At 45.5% G+C, this 25293-nt stretch overlaps 1 protein-coding gene across 3 annotated transcripts in view; it reads left to right on the plus strand.

The window, feature by feature from the left end:
• The window catches only part of DLGAP4 (DLG associated protein 4), a 100873-nt gene that overhangs the window by 19048 nt on the left and 56532 nt on the right, over positions 1-25293 (plus strand). For 2 of the 3 annotated variants that reach the window (XM_069077556.1, XM_069077557.1), the window contains exon 5: positions 7157-7385. In XM_069077556.1, the coding sequence (XP_068933657.1) occupies positions 7157-7385 (229 nt within the window). Of the gene's footprint in view, positions 1-7156; positions 7386-21948; positions 22349-25293 lie in introns of those variants that run through there. The other variant, XM_069077558.1, reaches the window with a different exon arrangement.

Below are 25293 nucleotides of genomic sequence, written 5' to 3' on the forward strand. Positions count from 1 at the left end.
CATTGTTATTGCTGCTCAGTTGTTTCCAGCTCCTTGTGACCTCATTTGGGGTTTTCTTAGAGTGGTTTGCCATTTCCATCTCCGGATCATTTTACAGATGAGGAAACTGAGGCAAGCAGGGTTAAGTGACTTGCCCAGGGTCATACAGCTAGTAAGTGTCTGAGGTCAGATCTGAACCCAGGTATTTCAGACTCCTGGAATCAGTATATTTCTATCCACTCCACCACCTAGCTGCCCTTCCATTTCCTCTGCAAGTATCTGGTACATACCTTGATATTTACAGATCCTCTGTCCCATTCAAAAGGAGATCTCCTTGTGGACAGGAACTTTATATTTTTCTTTGTCTCTCCTACACTTAGCATAGTGCCTGGCACGTGGGAAAAGCTTAATAAGAACATGTTGATTGTTTAGGATTATGGATGTAAAGTTGCAAGAGACCTTAAAAGCCATCTGGTCAGACTGCCCTTATTTTACAGATGAGGAAACTAAATCCCAGGTCAGGTGAATGCCTTGCTGGAGAATAGATCCAAGGTGGGATTGGAGTCCAGGTCTTCTGATTCCACAGGCATTGTTCTTTCCAATGAATCACACTAACTATTCTATTTTGGTGGGTGGGGGTGAAGAAAAGGAGTGAAGAAGGAAGAAAAGAAGAGGGAAAGAAGGTAATAAAAAAGAAAGAAAGAAAAAGAAAGGAAGGAAGAAAGAAAGAAAGAAAGAAAGAAAAAAAGAAAGAAAGAAAGAAAGAAAGAAAGAAAGAAAGAAAGAAAGAAAGAAAGAAAGAAAGAAAGAAAGGAAGGAAGGAAGGAAGAAAGGAAGGAAGAAAAAAAGAAAAAAGAAAGAAAGAGGAAAGGAGAGAGGGAGGGAGGAAGGTTGAGAGAGCTAGCTTCAGCAGATGTCTGGATTATTGAAGTCCCTCCACACAACAGTACCATATCATGCTTCTCTGTGCCAGACTTAGAATGTTTCCCAAATTCTCCCTTTATATCCTCTTTCTGTCCTGTCCAGGCATTCTGTAGTATAATCTCACAGTTATAGGGGACCACAGAGACCATGTAGCCCAATCTGTACCCAAACAAGAATTCCTTCTACATCATACCTGACGAGTGCTCATCTGGTCTTTGCTTGAACTTCTGTAGGGGGCTGGGGACCACCTACCACCTGAGGCAGCCCATTATGGTTTGGATCAGATCAGCATGGTTCCATGAAAAGACTGACTCTGATATCAGAGGACTTGGGTTCAATCCCACCTTTCACATTTTCTACCTAAGTGACTTTGGACAAATCTCTTAATCTCCATAGGCCTCAGTTTCTTCATCTGTAAAATGAAATGGTTAAACTAGATGGCCTTTAAGGTCTTTTCCAGCTCTAGATCCTATGATCTAATTGTTGGGGAATTACATTGCCATTATATTTGTCTTTTTACGATTCTACCCAATTTGCTCTTCATTCTACCTTATATCACTTTGGTTTCCTGCTTCCATTGAGAGCCATCCAATTGCTTTCCATCTTGCTTCCTCACTTTGCTTCCTAAATTTCTTCAAAGAAATGTATTTTTGTAATACACTTAGTTTCTCTGTTCCTTCTCTTTTACCAATGTTGCTCATTTTGAATAAAGTATGTATACATATATACACATATGTGTGTATGTATACACACACACTCTTCCAAAGCCATGGTTCCCAATCCAAAAAGTCTTAGAGAAGAAATCTGTGGAGTCAAATTTGCCTCCTTGTGTTAGGCTCACTATTTCACCTTATCTGTTTCCCATAATTTGTGCATGTGTGCTTAAGCATCTAAAGGATCGGATTTTTTTTTTCCCTTGGATTTTGGTCTCCTGTGAATTTTGGGACTTCTCTGTGGCTATTCTTCCTGCATTGGCACAACTCTTCCCCTAAGGTATCTGAATTTGTAGATCTACATAGACAGTTTTCTCTTTCCCCCTTCTTTTTCAGTTCAACCTCCTTATTTTACAGTTGGGGAAACTGAGTCCCAGAGAGGAGCAGGATCTTGCCTAAGGTCCTTGAACTTTTTAGTCTTGTAGAAGAGCTAACACACAAGAAATGGAAAGCTCTGTTGGCTTTGGCCTTTTGGCCACAGAATAAAGCCCAAATTTCTCAGCATCGAATGCCCTCCAGTCAGTGCACAACTGTAATGAGGGACAGAATATGATCATTGGATAAGAAATTGGCAAACAAAATCCAAGGGGAGAGAGGGTAGAGGAAACAGAAATCAATTCTCACTAGGGGACTCAGAGCAGGATTTCTAGAGGAGGTATCATTAAATCTGGACCTTGAAGAATCATTAGAATTTAGGTAGATAGATAAAGAAGGGGAGAAGGAACATATTTCAGGTTGAAGACATTCCATAAGGAAACACTGAGGGATAGGAAAGCATAGTTGCATGTTTGGAGTATAATAAGTCATTTACTATGGCTGAAGCACATCTTACCCCCTTTGCCTTGGGAGACAGGTAATGTATATCTTTGTGTAGTAGATAGAACCCTGGACTTGGAATCAGGAAGCCCTTAATTCAGATCCTGCCTCAGATACTCGATAGGTCTGTGACCCTGGTCAAATCACTTGACCTTTCTTTACTTCCGTTTTCTACCATGTAAAATGAGGGAGTTGAACTCAGTGACTTCTATGGTCCCTTATGGCTCTAAATCTGTGGTCCTGTCATCTATCTCCATTTTACAAGTGAAGAAAAGTGAGTGGGAGAGGAAGCTGGAAAGGGAGATTGGAGGTACATGGAGGAGGACCTTGAATGTTGAAGAGTTTAGGCTTTATTCTGTAGGCTTCAGGCCAAGCCCAACAGAGCTTTCTCTTTGCTCTTTGGAGGGGACCCTTGGATCCTCAGAGGGGGTGGACTGGCCTCATAGCCTAGTCTTCAGCCCAGACAGGATTTCCCAGACTCTCTCAGTACCCACTGCAATGGCCCTCCCCCTCCTCCACCTTTCATTCACCTCCTTTCCCCTGATATCCCAACCTTTGTGACTTTAGGCAAAGTCCATTGAGTTTAAATGATACCTCAATGTTGTGGAAAGAACGTTGGAGTGGGAGTCCAAAGTCCTGGGTTTGAATCCTAGCTCTATAACTTTACCTTTGTGATCTTGCAGAGGCCACTTCATCTCTTCAGGCCTTAATCTCCATAGCTTTAAAATGAGGGGGTTGAATGTGATCCAAGGTCCCTTCCAGTTCTGAACCCTGAATCCTATGAACACTTCTCTGAGATTCCCTTTACTTTCCTCATTTGTAAAATACAGATGATACACTTAACCATAGTTGCCCTATCCTCCCCCCTCCAAAAAAAGCCAAAAAAAAAAAAATACAGATGATACCTGTTCTATCTAACTCAAGAGGCAGAATGGTATAACAGATAGAAAACCAGCTTTGAAGTCAGGATAACCTGGGTTCCAGTCTTACCTCCAACATACATTGAATTGACTGTGTCATATTGGAAAGTCGCTAAATCTCTAAGACTATAAAAGTCAAGGGAAGGGATGATTTGTGTTAGTATTGGGAATTTCCTCATTAGAAGTTCCCAATACCAATAAAATCATAGGTCTCGTCCCACAAATGAAGCTATCTGACTCACAAGGCCACAAGAAAAACTTTTTGTAAACATGGCACTATAGAAATAGGAGTTACTTTTAGTGATGGAAGGATGTGATGGACCATCTAGTTAGACCTCTGACTTTGCTTTATGCAAATAACCTAGACTAGTGGAAAAATCACTGAACCTCAAGTAAAAAATACAGGCTCTGACACCTACTAGATATACTTTCCCTGTCTGCATCTCAGTTTACTCATCCATAAAATAACTATAATATAGATGGCAAAAAAAGAAAGATCTGTAGGCTTTAGTGGACCACAAACTCAAGATAAATCATTAAGAAGAGCCTAAAGAAGCTAATTTTATTTTAGGCTGTATTAAGTGAATAATAGCATTGAGCACTTGGGAGATAATAGTCCCATCAAACTCCCACTATACATTGGAAGTATTACTCAGTTCTGGGCAACATATTTTATGAAGACTTTCTGATGACTTGGAGAGTAGCCAGTGGAGGAAAAGCAGCATGGTAAAGGACCTGGAGGTGTTACCATATGAGAAGAGATTTTTTAAAATGAGGATTTTCTGGGCAGCTAGGTGGCGCAGTGAGTAGAGTACCAGCCCTGGAGTCAGGAGGACCTGAGTTCAAATCCAGCCTCAGATACTTAACACTTAGTAGTCGTGTGACCTTGGGCAAGTCACTTAACCCCAACTGCCCTCCAAAAAGCAGAAAAAGAAAAAAAAGAAATGAGGATTTTTAACCTGAAGAAGGAAAGATTCAAGGAGGATGTGATAGCTGTCTTGAAGTTGGACAGCGTTTCTCAAAGGGTATCCCTGGGCATGTTAGTGTGGTACCATGAATCTAATTATCATTTCTATGCAAATGATTTTCATATCTATTTATCCAGCCCTAACCTCTCTCTTAACATCTTGTCTCACATTTCCAACTTCTCATGGATGTCAAGCACTAGATGTATTGTTGACTTCTCACGTTCAAGATGTCAAAAACTGAACTCATTATCACCTCCCCAAAACCCTCCCCCATTCTAAACTTCGCTATTACTATGGAGGATACCGCCATCCTCCCAGTCACCCCAGTTCACAACCTGAGTGTCATCCTCCAGTCATCAAGCTCTCCTCATTCCCACCCACCTCACATCCAGTAAGTTGCCAAGTCTTGTTGATTCTAGCTTTGCAATTCCTCTGGTGTATGCCCCATATTCTCTTCCAACACAGCCACACCTTAGTTCAGGCTCTCATCACTTCATACCTGGACTTTTACAATAACCTGCAGATTGGTCTCCCAGCCTCTTATGTCTCTTTACTGTAATCTCTCTAAAAAAAAGGATCTTCCTAAACCTGCAGGTCTTACCAGGTCACCTCCCTATTCAATAAACTCTCCTGGCTACCTATTATCTCCAATATAGAATGTAAAATCCTCCTTTTGACTTTTAGAAATATTATTTAAAACAAAGATCTGCCTTTTCTCCCTCCAAACACCCACACACACATACCCTGAGAAAGCAAAAACGAAACTCCTGTTGCAAACATGCATAGTCAAACAAAACAAATTCCCGCACAGACCGTGTCAATAGAAAAAAATACACCTTCATCTGCACTGAGTCCTACATCTTTCTAGGAAGTGGGTAGCCTATTTCATGATGAATCCTCTGGAATGATAGTTAGTCATTGTGTTAAACACAATTCCTAAGTCTTTCAAAGGTGTTTGCCTTTGCCATGTTGCTGGCATTGAATAAACTTTTCTCCTGGTTCTCACTTCTCTTTACATCATTCATACAGTTCTCTCTGGGTTCTCCATCATTTTTTACAGCACAGTAGTATCCCTTCACATTGATATACCATGACTTGCCTTCCCCAATTGATTGGTATCTCCTCATTTTCCAATTCTTTGTCACAAAAGAAATTCTATAAGGATTTTTGTACATGTGAGTCCTTTCCCTCTTTCCCTAATGTCTTTGAAGTATAGGCCTAAGAACAATATTACTGGATCAAAGACGTGCACAGTTTAATAACTTTCAGGCATAGTTCCAAGTTGCTTTCCAGAATGTTTGGCCCACTTCACCTCTCTACCAATGGTGCAGAAGTGATTTTCAAACCCTGGTCCTCTGACCCCAAATCCAGCACACCTTGCACTGTATCATGCTGTCTTTGAAGGGTTTTCATGAAGAAGACTTACACTTGTTCTGTCTGGCCCCAGAGGGCTGGACTAGGAGCAAAAGGTCAAGGTTGCAAAGGACCACATTTTAGTTTGTTGGGATGTCTCCCAAAGTGGAGCAGGATACCAAGGACAGGGTGGGTTCTCTTTCACTGGCAGTCATTAGCGGAGGCTGGGTGAACACAGGCACACCAAGTGTGTTGTAGAGGGAATTGTTCAGGTGGCCATTGGACTACGGGCCTTCTACGTTCTATGACTTAGGGTGCTTATCCCTCAGGCTGCTGTAAGGAGAGTGTTTTCCAAACCTTGGAGTGCTATGGAAATAGGTGTTACTACTGGTATACTCAAAGCACTACAGAATGAGAATAAGAACAATATCATAACTTTCATGAAGCCCTGCTCCAGTGATTCATCATAATACAGAGCTCACTGAAGTTCTCTAAGGCTAGGATAATGGAGCCTAGAACTGAGAAATCTTGAGCATCCCCCAAGAATCTGTCCTGGTCCCTCTTCTCTCTTTTTACTCCTCATAGTCTCTTGGTTGTAATTATTATTTCTCTGCCATTGATTTCCATAAATGCTGATGGATTTATAGCTGCCAATTTGAGGAAACAAACACTTCAGGTATGGTGCCAGCAACAGACTGAGTCTGCGTTCCAAGGACCAACCTAGCCAAGTAAGGGAAGACTGGCTACTTGGTGATATGTTCTTTGGCCACAGCCACCCAAATAATAGAGAAAAACACAAAACAATTCTCAGTCCTACCTGACCTCCTTCCACCTCTGTAGCAAATGAGGCAGACTGACAGAGGATGTGATAGAGGGAGCTAAGAACCACACAGGTTCGTTTGTTTTAATAAACAAAAATTTATCCAGCACTAATTTTGTGCCAACCACTGTGCTCAGTGCTGAGAATACAAATACAAAGTAAAAATGGTCCCTGCTCTCAAGGAGCTTATGTTATAATAGCGGGGGGGAGGAACAAACATGCATAGGAGAGTGATAGGGGAGTATTTGGGTTTGCAAAGTCACAGGTAAAGCCCATCTGAGTTTGGGGGCTGCTTATCTCAAGTCCCACCACTTTTACTAGCAAACTAGGTTCACCATGAACTCTGGGGACACAGTTTTTAGACAGTCTATAAACTTCTACTTAACTAGTGGTAGTCTAAATGAGAGATCCTTGGCTAATAACCAAATGGCTAATTTGGGAAGGATGTGGACAAGAGATGCACTGGATGGGCAGCCATGGATGGGCATCTGGGGAGGGAATGCCCTTCTCAATGAGATAACAGGTCCAGTGGTGTATGTGCGTAAGAACCTTCAAAGCTCAAGATGTGGGAGTTCTGGTTGTCGTTATTATGAGGATTAAGGCCAGTAGCAGACTTAGAACACTATAGAAATGTGAGTCACTCTTTTCTTTCTCCCTCCCCAGGTCAGGGAGGCAGAGCTGAGTGACCAGTACGAGGCTGCCTGTAGTGAGGCTGAGTCCGCCACTGCCGATGTGCTGGACTTGCCTCTCCCCAGCTACTTCCGTTCTCGGAGCCATAGCTATCTTCGGGCCATCCAGGCAGGCTGCTCCCAGGATGAGGACAGCATCTCCCTCCAGTCCCTCTCCCCTCCGCCCACGGGCAGCAGCCTGAGCAGCAGCCGAACACTGCCCAGTAAGTCCTGCTGGGGGGGAGGGGGAGGGCAGTGTGGAAGGGATGGCTGGGCCAGGGAGAAGGAGGAATTCACTGGGAAGGTGGAGTACTGCTTTGCAAATCTAGAAACCCAGTGATATAATGGAAGAAGAACAGGATTTTGAGTCAGAAGACTTCAGTTCAAATCCTACTGCTGCTATTTTCTGAGTCATTATGGGGAAAAAAATCACAACCTCAGTTTCCTTGTAAAAGGAATCTTCAAACTCTATATCTGATGATCCATCTGATTCCAGGTCACATATCCTATCATCCCCTCTTCACTAGTGGTCCTGATAGTCAGAGAAGCTCCTGGTTTACCTGGGCCTCTGTGTATTGATTGTGTTGTACAAGTGCTAAGTGAGAGAAAGGAACTGTGGACTCAGCCTCCCAGCAACTAGTGTGAACACCAAAATGCTGGGATCTTGTACACTCAGGGCTGATCGACAGGAGACCGTGGGGTCACTTCAGGGTCATCTTCGGTAGCCAGGTGACACAGTAGATAGAGTACTGGACCTGGAATCAGGAAGACCTGGGTTCCAATTCAGCCTCATACACTTACTTAGTTATGTGACCCTAGGCAAGTCACTTAACCTGCTTCTGTCTTGGTTTCCTCAACTGTAAGATAAGAAAAATAACAGCACCTGCCTTGAAAGGTTGTGAGGATCAAATGAGGTAACATTTGTAAAAGTACTTAGCCCAGTGACTGGCACATAGTAGGTGCTGTATAAATGTTTATTCACTTTATTTCAAATACCTGAAGAACTGTCGTGTGGAAGACATGCTTAATAAATGCTTGTTAACTGACTGGTTTGGGGTTGTCTCAAAAAATAATAGTTCTTCAACACTGGCTATCTTCAGGTGGAAGCTGGATGGTTGCTTGTTGTAGTGGTTAATGTTGATTAAGTCAGTCAGCTACCATTTCTTAGGCACCTACTATGTGCCAAGTACTCTGCTAACCACTGATTATCAGATTTTTTAATGGAGAGGGAGTGCTAACACACTGAATTCAACTGAACATTTATTGGATGCTAGGCTAGAGAGACAGTGTAGAAGATTAGATAGACTGCCTTGGAGTCCAGAGGACCTGGGTTCGAGTTCTACTTTGCATGCTGGCTGTGTGACTTTGGACAAATTGCTTAACTTCCCATTGTCCTGGGCAATTCTCTAAGACTTAAAATTGCAGAATAATTGGCTGTCTGCTGTATTAGAGTGAGTTCCTACCATAACCCCCCTCCCCCCAAAAAAAATTAGCACTAGACTGTGAAGAAACAATGTGGTAGAAAGAGAACCTGATTTAGAGTTAGGTTCAAATCCTGACTCAGTTTCTTGCTTATGGTGAGACCCTTTTCTTTTCTGGACCTGAGCTTCTCCATCTGAAAACTGAAAGCATTGGACTGGATGATTATAGAGTTTGAAATTACCTTAGATCTCAACTCCCCTCTTTATAGAGGAGAAAACTGATACCCAGAAACGTATGGACCTTGATCATAATCACACAGTGAATAAGTATCCAAAGCAGGATTCTGAACTGTGGCCTTCCTGCCTTTTCCACCCAATGCTCTAATCTACCACATCAAAATGTCACTGAGGCCCTTTACACTTCAAAATCCTTTGATCTCATGCTAGACAAGGAACAAACAGATTGGACTCAATGAAGATCTTGAGGGGTCAGAAGGTTGAGTGTCATCCAATAAGAAAGATTTACTAGGTGGGAGAGAGAGAGGAGTCCAAGATAACATCCAGCCTGGAGAATAAAATAAATGTTAGTATCACTGAGATAAGAAAGTCAGGAGGAGGAGCAGTTTGAGGCAAATATATGTGTTTATACATATATATGTATATATGTGTGTTATAGATAGATAGATAGATAGATAGATAGATAGATAGATAGATAGATGGATGGATGGATGGATGGATGGATGGATGGATGGATGGATGGATGGATGGATCGATCGATCGATAGATAAAAATAAATCTAAGTTTAGTTTTGTAGGATGGTGGAAAGATCCCAGGATTCGTAGCTCAGAGACCTGGGTTGAAATCCTGGCTCAGGTCGAGGATGGCACCTGTAATTTCTTCTACTGGGGAGGCTGTGACTGATGGATCCCTTGAGCTCAGGAGTTCTGAGCTATAGTGGCCTGGGCTGATCAACTGTCCAAACAAAGTCTGGCACTAATATGGGGAGCCACCAGGAGTGGAAGTCTGCTGGGCTGCCTGAGGAAGAGGGAATATGCCTAGGTCAGAAATGAAGCAGGTCAAAGCTCCTGTGCCAATCAGTGATGAGATCCATCTGTGAGTGATGGCTGCATTTCCAGCCTGGGTGAGTTAGGGAGACCCAATCTCAAAAAAAAGAAAAAATTCTGGCTTGGAGACTTACTGTATGGCCTTAGGCAAGTCACTTATATCTGTTCCTCAATTTCCTTCTCTGTAAAATTGGGGCAGCTAGGTGACACAGTGAATAGAATTCTGGGCTTAGAGTAAGGAAGACCCCTATTCCTTAGTTCAAATCCAGCCTCAGAAACTTAGTAGCTGTGTGACCCTGGGCAAGTCACTTCACCCCGTTTGCCTCAGTTTCCTCATCAAATGATATGGCGATGGAAGTGGCAAAACACTCTAGTACCTTTGCCATGAAAACCCAAAATAGGGTCACAAAGAGTCAGACATGAGGGAAACAACTGAACACACACAAAATAGGGACAGTCATCCCTACTCTGTCTTCTTAGGGCTAAGGAGAAAATGGATGTTTCTGTAAACTTGAAGGGCCTATTCCTAGAAGATCAATTGTGATTAGTCTAATGACCTGCCCAGGAATGCTCAAGCAGCAGCTGTCACCTGAGAAAATGAGACCTTGCCAGACTGGGGAGAAAGGAGGGGAAGGGGCAGGTTGGAGAGAAGCCAGGAGGAGGAGAAGGACAGAAATTCTGGGTGGAGGGCCCCAGGTCTGAATGGGCCTCAGGCTTAGGCCCTGGACTGGTCCTCCATATGTCCTTCCAGAGGAACATATGCACCTCCCTTCCTCCTGCCTCCTTCTTTCTGACCCAGATTTCACATTCCAGAAATAGCTTTATCAAGCAGCCTGGCAGGGAGCACATTAGCCCCTGCCTGTGATGTATTGTGAGCCTGCTCCAACTTCTCAAGCACATGGACACACACACAGACAAACAGACATGCACGCTGACAGCTGGCAGGCTTCTATGGGGCTGGCCCCAAAACGTGCCCATGGTCAGATAATCTAGTGAACTCTTCCACTCCTCTCCCCCCCAACTTCTATTTTTCTGTGTCTATTTCTTCCCTAATTTCTTCTGTTTCCATCTTTCTTGTTGCAATTTTTTTACTTTTACTTTTTAGCTTTTCATTTTCACATCTCTGCTTCTGTATTTTCTGTTTTCCTTTCTGCTTCCTCTCTCTCATTTCTCTTTCTGTCTCTCCCCTCCTGTCCTCTCTCCTCCCTCCCCTCTCTCTTCTCTCTCTCTTTTCCCCTCCCTTCTCCCCAATATCTGTCTCTCACTCTCACTGGCCGTCTTTCTCCTCTCTGTGTTAGTCCCTCCATGTCACTTTCACTCTGTGCCTCAGTGTATCTCTGACTCCTTTCCTTAGCAGAAACTCAGTGGCCCTGCCTTCTCTATCACATGGAGTAAAAGCTGGCCAGCCATAGCTGAATGATAATGTCCATTTGGGAGGTGGTATGAAGTAGAGGCAAAGGAGAGAGAAAGACACCCCTGCTCTTCACATCTTACCCAAATTCAGTGCCAGAGGATACAGCTGGTTAGGGACTGAGAGCCCTTCCCTTCTGTGATGCCTGCTTGGCCTGAGTCCTCCACCTCAGCAACATCTGGAGAACAAACGCTTCCTAATGACATCTTCGGGTAGTTGGGGGTGGGTGGTGGGAGGGTGGATGGCAGGTGAGGAGAAGAGAGCCTTGGAACAGAGCTACAATGGGCTGTGTTCTAGCCCTGGCTCTGCCATCAACTCAGTATGTGACCTTGGACAAGCTCTTTCCGTCTTCATTAAGACCAGATTTTCCAGTCTATAAGGTGATGAAATTGGACTCTGTGATCTTTAAGGGTCCTCCCAGCTCTGATAGCCTAGGAGTCTACAATGCCCCTCTCTTCTGGCCTATCATCTTTCCCAAGAAGAATTCACACAACCTCAGGAAGTGGAGCAGAAAGGTACATAGTAAGGTCTAGACATTTACAAAGTGAGTAGTTGGGTTTGTGTATGAACAAGAAAGAAAGAGGGGAGGGAGGAAGAGAAGAAGGAGGAGAAAGAGAGAGAGAGAGAGAGCACTCTTAAAATTGCCAGGCATTGTACTATGCGTTGAGGATAGAAACAGGCCCTGCCCACAAGGAGTTTACATTCTAATGAAAGAAAGACAATATATAAAGGGGATAGATGAGTGAGGAAGATGGGGGAGTGGAAGAGCAGCTAGTCAAAGGAGAAGTCCAGAGTGAGTCCAGTTGGGAGTGAGGTGAAGCATAGCATCTTTCCTTAAATTATGGTCCCTAGGAGGGAGTCAGCAATTAAGAGAATAGAGCCTCCAAAGGTGTAAGGTGGCAGGCAAGAAAGGAAGGAAACAAGCATTTATTAACCACAGACACTGTGCTAAACTCTGGAGATACAAATACAAACAAAAAGTTCCTGCCCTCAAAGGGTTTACATTCTAATGGAGCAAGACAATACCCTAAAGAGAGTTTAAAAGTAGGGCATGGTTTTCAAATCCCAAAGCAAGAAACAGGGTTTGGAGAAGAATGAAGGCCAGCTTGGGCTCCTCCAGGAGGATTCCCACTAGGAGGAATTCACCAATGGGAGAAGAGTGTGAATCTTACAGACAGTTATATTGAGGTTGAGAAGGGCAAAGGGATGGTTCCAGGTCAAGGATTCTCCAGGTGCTGAGGGAAGTTCCAGGATGAGGCAGTGGCAAAGGAATGGTTTTGAAGTTCGAAAACCAGAAACAGGGACAGATGGGAATGGAAGATTGCAAAGGAGAAGTATGGAGAGTGAATGTAGGCATGAATAAAATGTTGTAGGTGCCTAGTGCAAATTGTCAAAGTTACAGGTTTTTCCCTTTTGGGGATAAGATGAAAGGGTTTAGTTTGGGGACAGTCAGTGACCCACTTCCCCCTAAGGTAACCCTTCTGGTCACAAGCGGGGGAGATGTTGATAGTGGCTTCTATCTAGTGATCCTCACAGAAGGTGTGCAGTCATTGGTAGAAACTGGAAGGAGAAATGCAGAAATGTCTGAGAGAAAACATGGGAGAGAATGACATTCAATAGATACTTATTGCAAAATTATAGAATTATCATATTTAGAGGTTATCTAGTTTAACCTCCTCACTTTACAAATCAGAAAACTGAAGCAAGAAAGGTTAATTCACTTGCTGAAGGTCACACAGCTAATAAGTGATGGAACTTGTAGTTGGACCCTGGTCCTCTATTTACAAATCTAGGCTCCCTCCCACTTCACCATGTCTCAAGTACCCACTATGTACTCTGTCCTCTCAGGGCTGCTCTGAGGGGGGGAGCAGAGATGCAGCCAGGAGCCCTTCAATATGCCCAAGCTCCCAGACCTTACTGAGCTCATCATTTGGCGTTGCCTGGACCTTACTTTAGAGGTCAGTGGTTCCCATACTCCAAAATCAAAGACTGTTCCCCAGTTCCTCCCAAACCTTTGGCCATAAGGTCGAATGAAGTTTTTATGAATCTAGGGTCAGGAATTTATTTGGTCAAATATGCCAAAATTTGGACTTCACAATTCAAGGTCACCTCCACATCCCCAGGAAGCAGCTGTAAAGCCCTCAACTGTGGACTTGGGTCATAGACTACATGCCCTTCCTTGGAGAACCTGCAGTTAAGCAACAAAAGGCTCATGATCTCAGAGACTGGCTGGCAGAGGAAGAATTATTTTGGTCATGGCCCTTCATGAAATTGTAATAATGATGATGAATAAAGTGATGATGACAGTTTATATTTATAGAGCCCTTTAAGGTTTACAAAGCCCTTTACATACACTATGTCATTTGTTCCTCACTTCAATCCTATGAAGTAGCTCTACTACCCCCATTTTACAGATGAGGAAACTGAGGCTCAGAGAGCTTTAGAAAATTGTCTGGGGTTATGCAGCTAGGAAGAAGCCAGATCTTTTCTGCTCCCTCACTCCAGCACAATGATATGCTGGCTATGAAAATGACAGGGCATGGGGAAGAGCCCCTGGAAATGGTTAGGTTATTGAAGTTGGCTTCTGGCCTCTTTCTCCCCTTGGTGTCCTTGCCCTGGGAATCAAAGCAGGCAGGACCTACCCATCTGCAAAATCCTTTTCACACCTAAATGTGGGGGAATTTGTCCAGTCCTCTTGCCCCAGGCTAATTGTTCCATTCTATTTCCCCTAAAGTGACTCCCATCTACCTTCCCAAACTTCTTACACCTGACCTCCTTCCACAAATTCTAATTCAGCGACACTGGACTCTTTTCTGTTCCCCGAACAAGACGTCCCAGCTCCTTACTGAAATTTCACTGTCTGTTCCTCACCCCCGGAAGGCTCCCCTTCCTCATTTCTGTCTCCTAGTTTCCCTGGCTTCTTTCTAATCCCAACTAAAATCTTATTCTCTACAAAAAGCCTTTCCCTTTTAGATCCGGTGGTCCAGTGCTTAATAACACAGAAGTTGCTTAATAAATTGAATGATTTATTAAATGACTTTAAATGTTAGTGCCTTCTATTATCTCTAATTTATACTGTATATAGCAGCTAGGTGGCGCCAGAATGCACAGAGTGCCAGGCCTGGAGTCAGAAAGACTCCTTCCTAAGTTCGAATCTAGCTTCAAACACTTACTAGCTGCATGACTCTTAGCAAATCACTTAACCCTGTTTGCCTCAGTTTCTCATCTGTAAAAAGTGCTGGAGAAGGAAATTGTAAATATCCTTGACAAGAAAACCCCAAATGGGGTCACGAAGAGTCAGACATGACTGAAAAATGATACAATAGTACATGTCCCTTCCATTAGAATGCCTTGAGGGTAGGGACTGGGATCGTCTTTTTTTTTTGTATCCCCAGTGCTTACTGCAGTGCCTGGCACCCAGTAGGCACTTAATAAATGCTTGTTGTCTAAATGATTCTGGGGTGACATGCCTGACCTGACGGTCCTATCTGGAGCTTCCAACAGTACCCCTAATTCTGGGCAAGGGACACAGATTTTACATGCCAAGGAAAGAAGGGATGGGTCTCCTACTGCTTTGTTCATTTCCTATAAACTCTGTGAGTTGGGATATCTTACCAGACAGTGGGCTTCAAACAGTCAAGACCTCTGGATTTAGAGTGGATAGCTAGCCATGGGATTCTCTCTTAACTTCCAGCCTCTTCAACCCATTCCCCTTCTTAGTCTCAGACCTTTAAGTCCAGAACTCAGTTTCCTCATGTAGAAAATGAAAAGGTTGAAAGCAATGTGGTACAGCAAAAAAAAAAAAAAAAGAATAGCAGGTTTGGAGTCATAGGACCTGGGTCCACATCCCAGCTCTATACTTACAACTTGGACAAGTTACTTAACCACTCTGGGCCTCAGTTTTCTTGTCTGTAAAATGACCTCTCTGAGTCCTTCCAACTTTAGTTCTACGATGCTATAGACTAGATGGCCTCTGAGGTCCCTTCCACATATAACATTCTATATAGCTAACTAGCATTTATATAGACAGTGCTTTAAGGTCTACAAAGTGCTTTACAAATATTATTTCAGATGATCCTTACGACAACCCTGGTGCTTTCATTATCCTCATTTTACAGATGGGGAAACTGAGGCAGACAGGCTTGCCCAGTGTCACATAGCTAATGTGTATCTGAGACTGGATTTGAACTCCAGTTTTCCTGATTCTAGTTCCAGGGCTCTATCTGCTATGCCAGCCAACTGCCTCTTACTCTGTAGTTCCAAGTACTCCGTAGTTCCATGGCTCTATATTCCATGGTCCCAAGATTCCATGATTCTAATATTCATGTTGTATGATTCTATAATTTCATAATTGTCTTGTTTACTCTCTATGCATTTACATGCACATGTGTGTATATGTAAACGTGTATGTATCTAGAGAGCTGTACTTTCATCAGTGTGGATGTTCTCTGTCAAGAAAGATCACACTTGTCCCTCACTTAGTCAATAGCCTTTGGTTTCTGCTTTGTCCAGCCTGATGGCCTCCACAAATTGTACTAGGAAGATCCTGGGACAAAAAGTCTTCACTCCTGGGGTTGTATTATAGTTCTTTCCAATTGGATAGGAGCAGCTAGATAGAGCTTGTACTCTATTAATATAGCCTTCAAAAACTCCATACCTCAATAAGGCATAAAGAAGACTTGAGTGTGGATAAGCCGGAGTCAAAGTTGATAAACATTTATTAAACACCTACTATGTGCCAGGTACTGGGCTAAGCACTGGGAAGAAAAAGGTAGCCCCTGCCCTCAAGGAGCTCACACTCTAATGGGAGAGACAATGCAAAAAAGAGAAGCTGAAGCAGGAAGGAGAGGCTAAGCTGAGAGGAGGCATGGAGGCCTTCAGTTGGTCTGGGAAATTATCTGAGGAGGAGCTCACCCCTCCTCATCTTGTAGAATGGTGAGTTTCTGAAGAGGATGAAGTCCCAAAAAGTAGCATGTGGGAAATGATGAAGAGAATTCCCTGGATGCTCTCCTTAGTTGGTGAAGGATGTGGGAGGAACTCTCCAAGGTCCAACCTCCACCCTTTCCAATCAGAGAGAGGGAGGGAGGGACCCCAGGGGCAGGAGGTCCTTAGAAGGTGTCAGTTTCCTACTTGATTTTATCTTGCAGAATGACAAATTTCTAGAGATGGGCAAATTGGTGTAGTGGATATAGAGTCACCTTTGAATACAGGAAGACCCAGGTTCAAGTCCCATCTTTGACCCATTACTGACTGTTGACCCAACACTGGCTGTGACCCTGGACAAGTCACTCAATCGAAGCTCTTCTTAAGACTCCAAATTGCAGAGAAGATGCTACTTGTATTAATAGAGGGAGTTTCCTCACTGAGAATTCCCCATACCAAAGAGTGTACAAGTCTCATTGCCACTGTAACATAGAGAAAGAGGTAGATATGAGAGGTGCCGTGGCATCATGGGTGAAAGGTCTGCCCTTTGAATTAGGAAGACCTGAGTGCAAGTCTGGTCTTTGATATATACTGGCTCTGTTACTCTGGGGAGGTCACCTAATCTCAAAGTGCCCCCAGACAATTTTCTAAGACTAGGAGTTGCAGAGAAAGGGGATTGGCAGCAGAAATTCCACACTGGGAGCTCCCTACACTGATAAAATAACTATCTATATACATATGCATAGACAAGCATATATATACATATATGTGTGTTTCATATGTATATGTGTATAAACATATATACCTTTAGAATAGAATCATGTATGTATACACACACATACATATATATATATATATATAATATATATGATTTTGTCATTGTGGGTGCTTCTTGCTCTCTTGGAGAACTCGTCTATGCCCTTGGTAGTGGTCATCACAGAATCATAGATCTAGAGTCCAACTCCCTCATTTTATAGATGAAGAGTTAGAGACCCAGAGAGGGTAAGCTACTTGACTGAAGTCACACAGATAATAAGTATCAGAGACAAGATTTGAACCCAGATCCCCTGACTCCAGAACTAATTAATGCTCTTTCCAACCATGACATCTCCATAATCAAGTTGAAGTGTCTAAAGAAATCATATCACCTAGTGGCATTGAGGCCCTCTGAACGCTGCTAGATTGGGCCTTAGAAGATAGAAACAGGCCTTTACTGGGTTCCTTCTTGAAACCTTTCCAGCCTGGTGTGACCTGATAATATTTGTGTTATCAGAGTATAGACTTTGAAAAGCCAATATGACCTCCACACTGAAGTGAAGGGCAGAAGTTAGATTTTAGAGCAGGCTTCACAGATTGTGTGACTAGGCTGTACAGAGAAAGACGATTAGAATCCCAGAACACTGAACTCTAACATTCCGTGTTCTGTGATTATCATTCTGACCCAGTGCTCTGCACACAGTGAGCGATGAAGAAGTGTTTGTTCATAGAATCGCAGAATTTTGGATGGGAAGGACCTTTAGGGATCATTTAATTCAATCTCCTCATTTTGCAGATTAAAAAAAACAAAAACAAAATTGAGGCCCAGAGAAGAGAAAGGACTTGGCCAAAGTCTTATAACTCTTAAGTAGCAGAGTTAGGATTCCAACCTGTGCCCTTTTGCTACAGCATAGTTGAAATGAATTCAGGGTAGAAACTAGACATAGTAATTCTTGCTTCTTAATGAGATTGTGGGATACAGGGCTCCCTCCAAACAGACCCCATTCCCCCTTCCCTCATCCCCTGGTCCCAGGGTCTTGTAGCATGTTCTTCTCTCAGGAAAGGGCTCAGCAGGCAGCTGCAATAGCAATGCCTCAGAGTGCTGGCTTCCTCATCAGGGTTGGAGCTGCTCAGTATAGATACCAAGAAAGGCATCAGCATTCATACTAGAGCCTACTATGAACCAACCTCCCGGCCACTGGATGACAGGAAGAAGCATAACCAGATCTCTTGGGCACACCTATACAATGAACAGAGCCACCCCACCTCCAGCTCCTGATTCCCCTCCCCTGTCTCCCACTGCTCTCTCCCAGGGTTTTCAGGCTACCCTCAGACTGTACAAAGCTCTTCCCAGGCTGGCCATCCATGTAGTACACCCAGATCTTAAAGTTCTCGCTTCTTCCTCTTCCCCATCAAAACTCCCATTCTTTCATTGGGAGCATTTCAGCAACCTGTTAATAATAGTAAGGCTACTGGTATAGTGGGAAAAGTACTGGTCAAAAGACCTGAATTCAAGTTCTGACATTGTTCTGACCCAGGCTAAGTCACTTAACCTGACACTCAGTTTTCCCATCCATAGAATGGGGACAATACTACCTACATTACCTCACAAGGATGTTATGAAGGAGATTGCTTATAGTATTATTATTTTACCTCTATGGTAAATCATCTATAGTGCCTTTAAAAGTGCTTTCCAATCGGGGTTGAGTGGCTTGCTCAGGGTTGCACGGCCAGGTGTTGTTTCTGGGTGTGGTGCTGAGTGTCTGGGCCCGGATTTGATCCGGGTCGTCCCGGCACTGGGGCCGGTGCTCTTGCTTGCTGAGCCACCTGGCCAAAGTTGAACTATTAACATTCCTACATGGAAAAACAATAATTGCAACTTATGAAACTTTTCTCAGTAGTTGAAGGGATTAGAAATATATATGTCTTTATATGAGGGTATGTGGGCATATGAATACATATGTGAATGTGTGTATATACGTTTACAGGTATACATAGATAGAGGGCAGGGGACCAATTTAACAGGAAGGGATGATACTTAAAAGGTGAAATTAAGAGGTGAGAGGAATATAATGAGAGGAGATGGGGAGAGACAGAGTGGGGCAAACTATTTCATACAGAAGAGGCAACAATGGAGGGGAAGAATAGGAAGGCAAAAGGGAATGGGTCAACCTTATTCCTATTGAATCTGGCTTGAGGAGGGAGGGAAATACACACTAAATAGGGGATCTCACCCTCCAGGAGAATAGGGGGAGAAGGGGAGGTGAGGGGGGATGATGGAAGGGAGGGCAGGCTGGGGGGGAGGGAAGTTGGAAGCACCCACTTTTGAAAAGGGACAGGCTCAAAGTAGAGAATAAAACAAGTGGGAGGTGGGATAGGAGGGAGGGAAATATAGTCAGTCTTTTACAATACATCTACTATGTTATTGTTTTGCATTAGCCGCACATGTACAACCTATACTGAACTGCTTGTCTCCCCAGTGGGGGTGGGTGGCGGGGGGGAAGGGAATGAATCTGGAATTGAAAGTTTTAAAATCAAATATTCAAATATATGTATATATATAAAAAAAATAAAGGATCCATGGGCAATTCTGAGCCCATTCTGGCATGGCTGCTGGGCTTATAGTTATGGGCCATATGTGGACACTCCAAGGCCCTCTGAAAGGACGGTTGCCAGTCAAAAAAAAAAAGTGCTTTCACATTTTGTCATTCTTTTGATCTTCATAATAGCCCACTGAGGGATGCTGAGCAAGGGTTATCCAAATTTTACAGAGAGGGAGACTGAGGCCTAGATTCAAGAAATGACTCCAGGGGTGACTAGGTGGCACAGTGAATAGAGCACCGGCCCTGGAGTCAGGAGGACCTGAGTTCAAATCTGGCCTCAGACACCATGTGACCTTGGGCAAGTCACAACCACAATTGCCTTCCAAAAAAAAAAAAGAAATGACTCCAACTCAACAAAGCATTTATTAAGTGCCTATTATGGGTTAGACATTGTGGATTTAAAAAATAGTCCTTTGCCTTTAGTGACCCTTCCTCAAGGGTGGGGGTGGAAGGCGTACAATAAAAGGACCATACAAAATAAATACAAAGTAATTTGCCAAAAGTCTCTTGAAGGAGGTAACAAGCTGAGCCTTAAAGGAAAGTATGTGGTCAGGAGAGACAGCATATTCTGGCATGAGGGAAAGCAGCGCAAAGGCACTCTTATGGGAGACAGTATCTTTTGAGAGAAAGAGGAATAGGCTTGATTTGGGTAGAGAAAAGTGCAAGAAAGGAAACCACAGGTAAATAAGACTAGACAGGTGAGTTGCAGCAAAGTTGTAAAGAGCTGCAATCGCCAAACAGAGTTTATGTTTGAGCCTAGAAGCTGTAGAGAAACATTTGAAAAGATGGAATAGGGAGTGACATATGTGATTCTTCTCTCCAGGCTTACAACAACCTGGTCAACAACCTGGGACAGAGTAGTCCATTCAACTGAATGTAGACCATGTGAAAGGAGGAGTAACATAAAAAGGCATATAATCTGCACAGGTAGATTGAAGCCAGGTTGTGGTGGACTGTGAATGTCAGGATCAGGAGTTTATTCCAGAAATAGGTATCCACAGAAGGTTTTTTAATAGAGGAGTATTGAATTCTTGAGCAAGTCTCTTAATATCTCCCGGGCCTCCTTTTCTTCTTCTGCAAAATAAGGGGAGTGGGTTTAGATGACCCCCTGAAGTTCCTTCCAGCTCTACATCTATCATCATACGTTGCTTTAGGAAAATGACAGTTCTCAGAGGATGAATTGCAAAGGGAGACAGCCAGTTAAGAGACTACTGTAATAATCTAGGTTTGAAAGCCTGAATTGGTTTAGGGGAGAATGGAGAGGAGGGGCTAGATGCAAGGCTGTGGAGTCTGAAGAAGTCACAGGACGTGGCAACTGATTTTTTATATGTGATGACAGCAAGTCCCTTTCTTCCCACTCTGGACCGGTTTCTTCAGGACCGGTAACTCATCCGCTCTATCCCTTCCAGCCCTAATGGGTGTGATTCTGAAAGCCCTGATGGCCCTTTTAAATGCTGCTTCTACTCTTGAATACCAGTAGGATTTTATCTAAGGGTCCTCAAGCATGGGATGGAGAGAAGGTTGAACGTTCAGATCGCAGTATGCTTTGTACTGGACATCCTTTGGGAAAGGAGCTTGCTAGGGTGACCTTGGCCCTGACCACTGGTCAAGGGAAGAGGAAACAAAAGAACAAAAAGAGAAAGGGGTAGGGAAAGGGAAGAGAGGGGGCTAGTGGATAAGCATGGGGAGGAGTGATTTGTCAGAGAGCCGCCAACTCCCGGCCACAGGGTACTGTGGGCTTAGCAGTACTAGCCTGGGGGCCATCAGAGAGCGCGCCACCACTCGTGTTCTCAAAAGGTGGCAACGGCTGGGACGTGGGCAACAACCCAGGACTTCGACACTGAGCATGTGCGGGATGCCAGCTGGTAACAGCACGGGTGGGGCTGGTCCCGTGCGAGCGCTGCTAGGACTAGGAGAACTAGTAACTGCGGGAGTGCCTCTGTCTAGGCAGACTCGACTTGAGAAGTAGCTCTTTCCCCCGCCCGCAGGACCTATAGCGCAGCGGGTAGAACGTTGGTGGGTGGGTGTGCCCACGCCGTGCACAGAACACGTGCGCGCTCGTGCAGTACGTGCACCCGCCCGTGGGATGTGCACGTGCCTATGCGCGCTCCGCACTGGAGTGTAGTCGCGCCTTGTAGTGCACGTCTGATTGGATGTGCTTGTGCACCGCATGTTTCCCACCCGCCCTCCGCCCAGTATGTAAGTGCACGCCCATCCAATCCTAGCTGCGCTCGCGTGCGCGTGCACTCCCGCACTGTTGAGTTTGCATGGGGTTGCCTATGTGCACCCCCCCCTACCACCGGCCAGGGCGGGCACGTGCACACATGAGCGTGGATTCCGGGCGTGCACTCGGCGCGGTGTATTGCGTGTGCGCGTGCATGTGCTCCTAAATCCTTCCCTTCCCGGGCCCCCCTGCCCCCCACCCCTCCACTGCCGCCGCGCCCCAGAGCGCAGGGAGGAGGGAGGGGGAGAGGCCGGGGGAGCTGCCGCGCGGCCGGTGACGCGAGCCCGGAGGTGGGGCCGAGCGCGGGGCTTTAACCCAGAGGCCCCTCCCCTTGCAAGTACATCACTGGAGCGGCCGGGGCTGAGCGAGGGAGGAGGGTGAGTGCAGCCGCCCCCACCGGGCTCTCCCTGTCTCCGTGCGCCCTCGGCTCTGGCCGAGCCACGAGCCGCCGCCTTCTCTCCCCCAGCGCGGGCGTCCCGCGGCCGTCCTGGTGTCCGGGCCCGGACCCCTGTGCGCGCAGCCCAGCGCCGCCGGACCGGCCACGCCGGGGCTTTGTGCCGGGAGCGGGCGGGGCGGGGCGGACTCCGGCTTCCTCCCAGGCTCCGGCCTCTGGCAGCCAAGGGGACTCCTCCTCCCGGAGCAGACCAAGGCACTGCTGCCTCCCCGACCTCTGTCTGTGTGTCTCTGTCTGTCTCTCTCCTTCTCTCCCTCTCTCTGTCTCTTTCTGTCTCCGCCCCTACGCCCCTCGGGTCTCATGGCTTTGTGTCTGGACCTCTTGAAGCAATGTGAGTGGAAGCGATTTTGTGGTTTTTTTGCCCCCCCGCGCCGGCATGAGGGGCCGAGTCCGGCCCCGGGGGCTCGGCCCGGCTCGGCTCTGTTCGGCTCGGCTTGGCTCGGTTCGGCTTGTCTGGCTGGCCCCGGAGGGAATGCTCGAAGGCTCGTTAACAAAGCGGGGCTGGGGGCCCACGCCCTGGGAATGGGGGAGGGGGCTGCCGCTTTGTGTGCGGGGGCGCGCGGGGGGAGGGCCCCCGGCCTGGCGGGGGGCTGCTGCCTGAGCTCCCCTGGAGGGGGACGGGAACGGAGTGGACTCTGCTTGCCTGGCCTGGGCCGACCCGACTCTGTGCTGCCGTGGACTCTCTGCGCTATTTTAACCTGCCTGGGCTATTTCAGATCCCCACAGGATATGAGCTCAGCTCCCGTTTATTTCTGGGAGCCTGGGTTTGGGGTGGGGAAAGGGAGATACTGGTTACTCAGCTTGAGTTGGCCTCTACTAGCCCCTGGAGCCCTGGGCAGCTTCTGTGAACTGGTGTTTTTAAGGACAAACTTTGGAGGGGCCTCCCCTGCCTTCCATAGGGCTTTCCTTGGACCCTGACTCCAGCCAGTCTGTTACCACCGTTGTACCATCTTCTTCCCATTAAGGGATAAGGATTCAGAACATCTCACAGCTATTTAGGGATAAAGGGGAGTTAATCTCAATGTGACATTATAGAAATTCTCCCTAGTGGTAGTTGGGAGGGGGAGAATAAGGGAAGAGAAGCTGTCTGTCCTTAGAAAATGCAGTTGGCATCTATTGTGGATTCAGTTTATAATGATGGGTAATTAAGCTGGGCATGTAATGATAGGCGGGTGTGCGCCATTGGGAAGGGCTGTTGAAATAGTCTGTTGTATTTTCCATCCTCTCATGTTAGGGCCTCCTCCCTCACACTTCCCTTCCCTTCTGTTTTAACCTCCTTTGGTTGCCTCCTGCCTCCTCCTCCTTTTTTTTGTTTTGGCCTGTTGCACTAGTTGACAGTCTGTTGTTCCTGAGAGGGAGTGACTCAGTGTACTCAGAGTTGAGCCCTGCCCTGTCCACCCCCTTCTCAGGGTGACACAGCCCCAACCAGCAAAAGGACCTCCCTCCTCAACCCCCAGTTCCTTCCCATCAGTCTCAGAAGGGAACAAAGACCCAGAAACACAGAGCACAATTCTAAATAGAGGGAGGCAGTTGCTTGGAAAACCTCAGAGCCAGAAGGAGACTTCAGGATCATTAGCTCCAGCCCCTTCATTTTACAGATGAGGAAACCAAGGCTCTAAGAGGGGAATAGACCTCCTTCTAGGACGTAATGTCAGTTCAGTGGCAGAGGGAGGGGGATAATAAGCATTTATATAGTGCCTACTAAGTGCCAGACGATGTATCTCATTTGAGCCTTGCCTCATTTTGACAAGGCCAAAACTGGGAGGGTGGGGGAGAATTACCCCCTCCCTCTGGAGGTCACTGAAACTGAACCTGGGCACATTGTCTTAGAGATTCTCTTTCTTTCAGGGATAGGTTGTACTGGCTGTCAGGAAGGTCCCAGTTCTTAAATTCTGTGAGTCTCTATCTGAATTCTCACTGTGGAGAGAGCTAGGGCTGGGATTGGTCTTCACATAGGCTGGGGTCAGGTCTCTCTCTCATCCTGCTCAGGGCCAGCCCTCTGAACTCCCGAAAAATCCTGAGGCTGGAGAGAGAATCAAAGTCTGTACCCTGGGCAGGTCTCAGGCATCTGGACAGATGAGGGAACCGGGGACCAGAGAAGGGACAGGTTCTTTTTGAAGTCACACATGGGTGGGTGCCAGTTAGGACTGGAAGCGCGGTCTCCTGATTCCTTTCTACTTCATATACCTCACAGAGGCTGGAGGTGAAGTGATGAGAGCGAAGACATTTAGCTGGTGTCAGATCTAGAATGAGGAACCAGATGTGGTGTCCTTCTTATCTGTATGTGAACTTATAAAAGGGGCAGTTTTTTTCCTCAGCTCAGCCTTTGTGGGAAAGGGGGAGCTATGACTTGTCCTAGAGGTATGGGAAGGGGAAGTAGACAAACCAGAAAAATCCCCCCAAACCAAATGTTAAGACTGTTACTCCTTCGGGGAACAACTGGGAAGATTAAAAAAAAAATGTAGATGAATCTTTGCCCTCATGGATTTTACCATCTAGTAAGGGACTGCGGCAAATAACTTCCATTTTTATTTAAATGCATTCAAGAAGTAGAAAGCAGAGTGTTATGTGAGGTCTGTGGGAGAAGGTCCCCAAGGAGATTAGGACCTTTGAGTGATGCTTTTCAAGGATGATGAGGAAGGAAGACCTTCCAGAAATAGGAAACAAGCTGGGCACGGGCACAAAGGTGGACTGCAGGATGGGTTCGGGAGGGACAGACGTGAGTCTAGTTTTGTTGCAGCATAATGTGAATCAAGGGGAGGAATATGAGAGAAGGTCAGAAAAGTAAGCTGTGACTTGCATATGGGAAGCATTTCATCCAGATTGTAATCTGTTCCCCTCCCCCCCACACACACACACATGTAGCCCTAAAGTGGAAGCCAGTGGTTGTGAGTTGTAGTCCTGTTTCTTCCCACTAACTTGCTGTGTGACCTTGGTCAAGTCTCCAGCCCTTTCTGACCCTGATGTCCCTTCTAACTCTGAGATTATGTGCACTACTCGGGAGTGTACTGGAAATGCTAAGTGCTATTACTGCTCATTTATCTTATCAGGAAAAAAAGCCTTCTTTCTTTTCCAGCCTCTTCCTGTAATAGGGAATGTCTGCAGCTATTTCATTCATAAAATGCCAGAGGGTTCTTATGATTCCCTTGATATTACAGAGGAGGGAGTGGAAATCAATCAGTCAATGCATATTTATTAATCACATACTGTGTGCCAAGTATTCTGCATGGTGCTAGTAGGGGTGGGGAACCTTCGACCTTGAGTCCACATGTGGCC

The sequence above is a fragment of the Petaurus breviceps genome, unplaced genomic scaffold (assembly GCF_028583685.1).
Source record: "Petaurus breviceps papuanus isolate PSGF00001 unplaced genomic scaffold, PetGlider_PUasm1.0 90994, whole genome shotgun sequence".
In the NCBI taxonomy this organism is placed as follows: domain Eukaryota; kingdom Metazoa; phylum Chordata; class Mammalia; order Diprotodontia; family Petauridae; genus Petaurus; species Petaurus breviceps.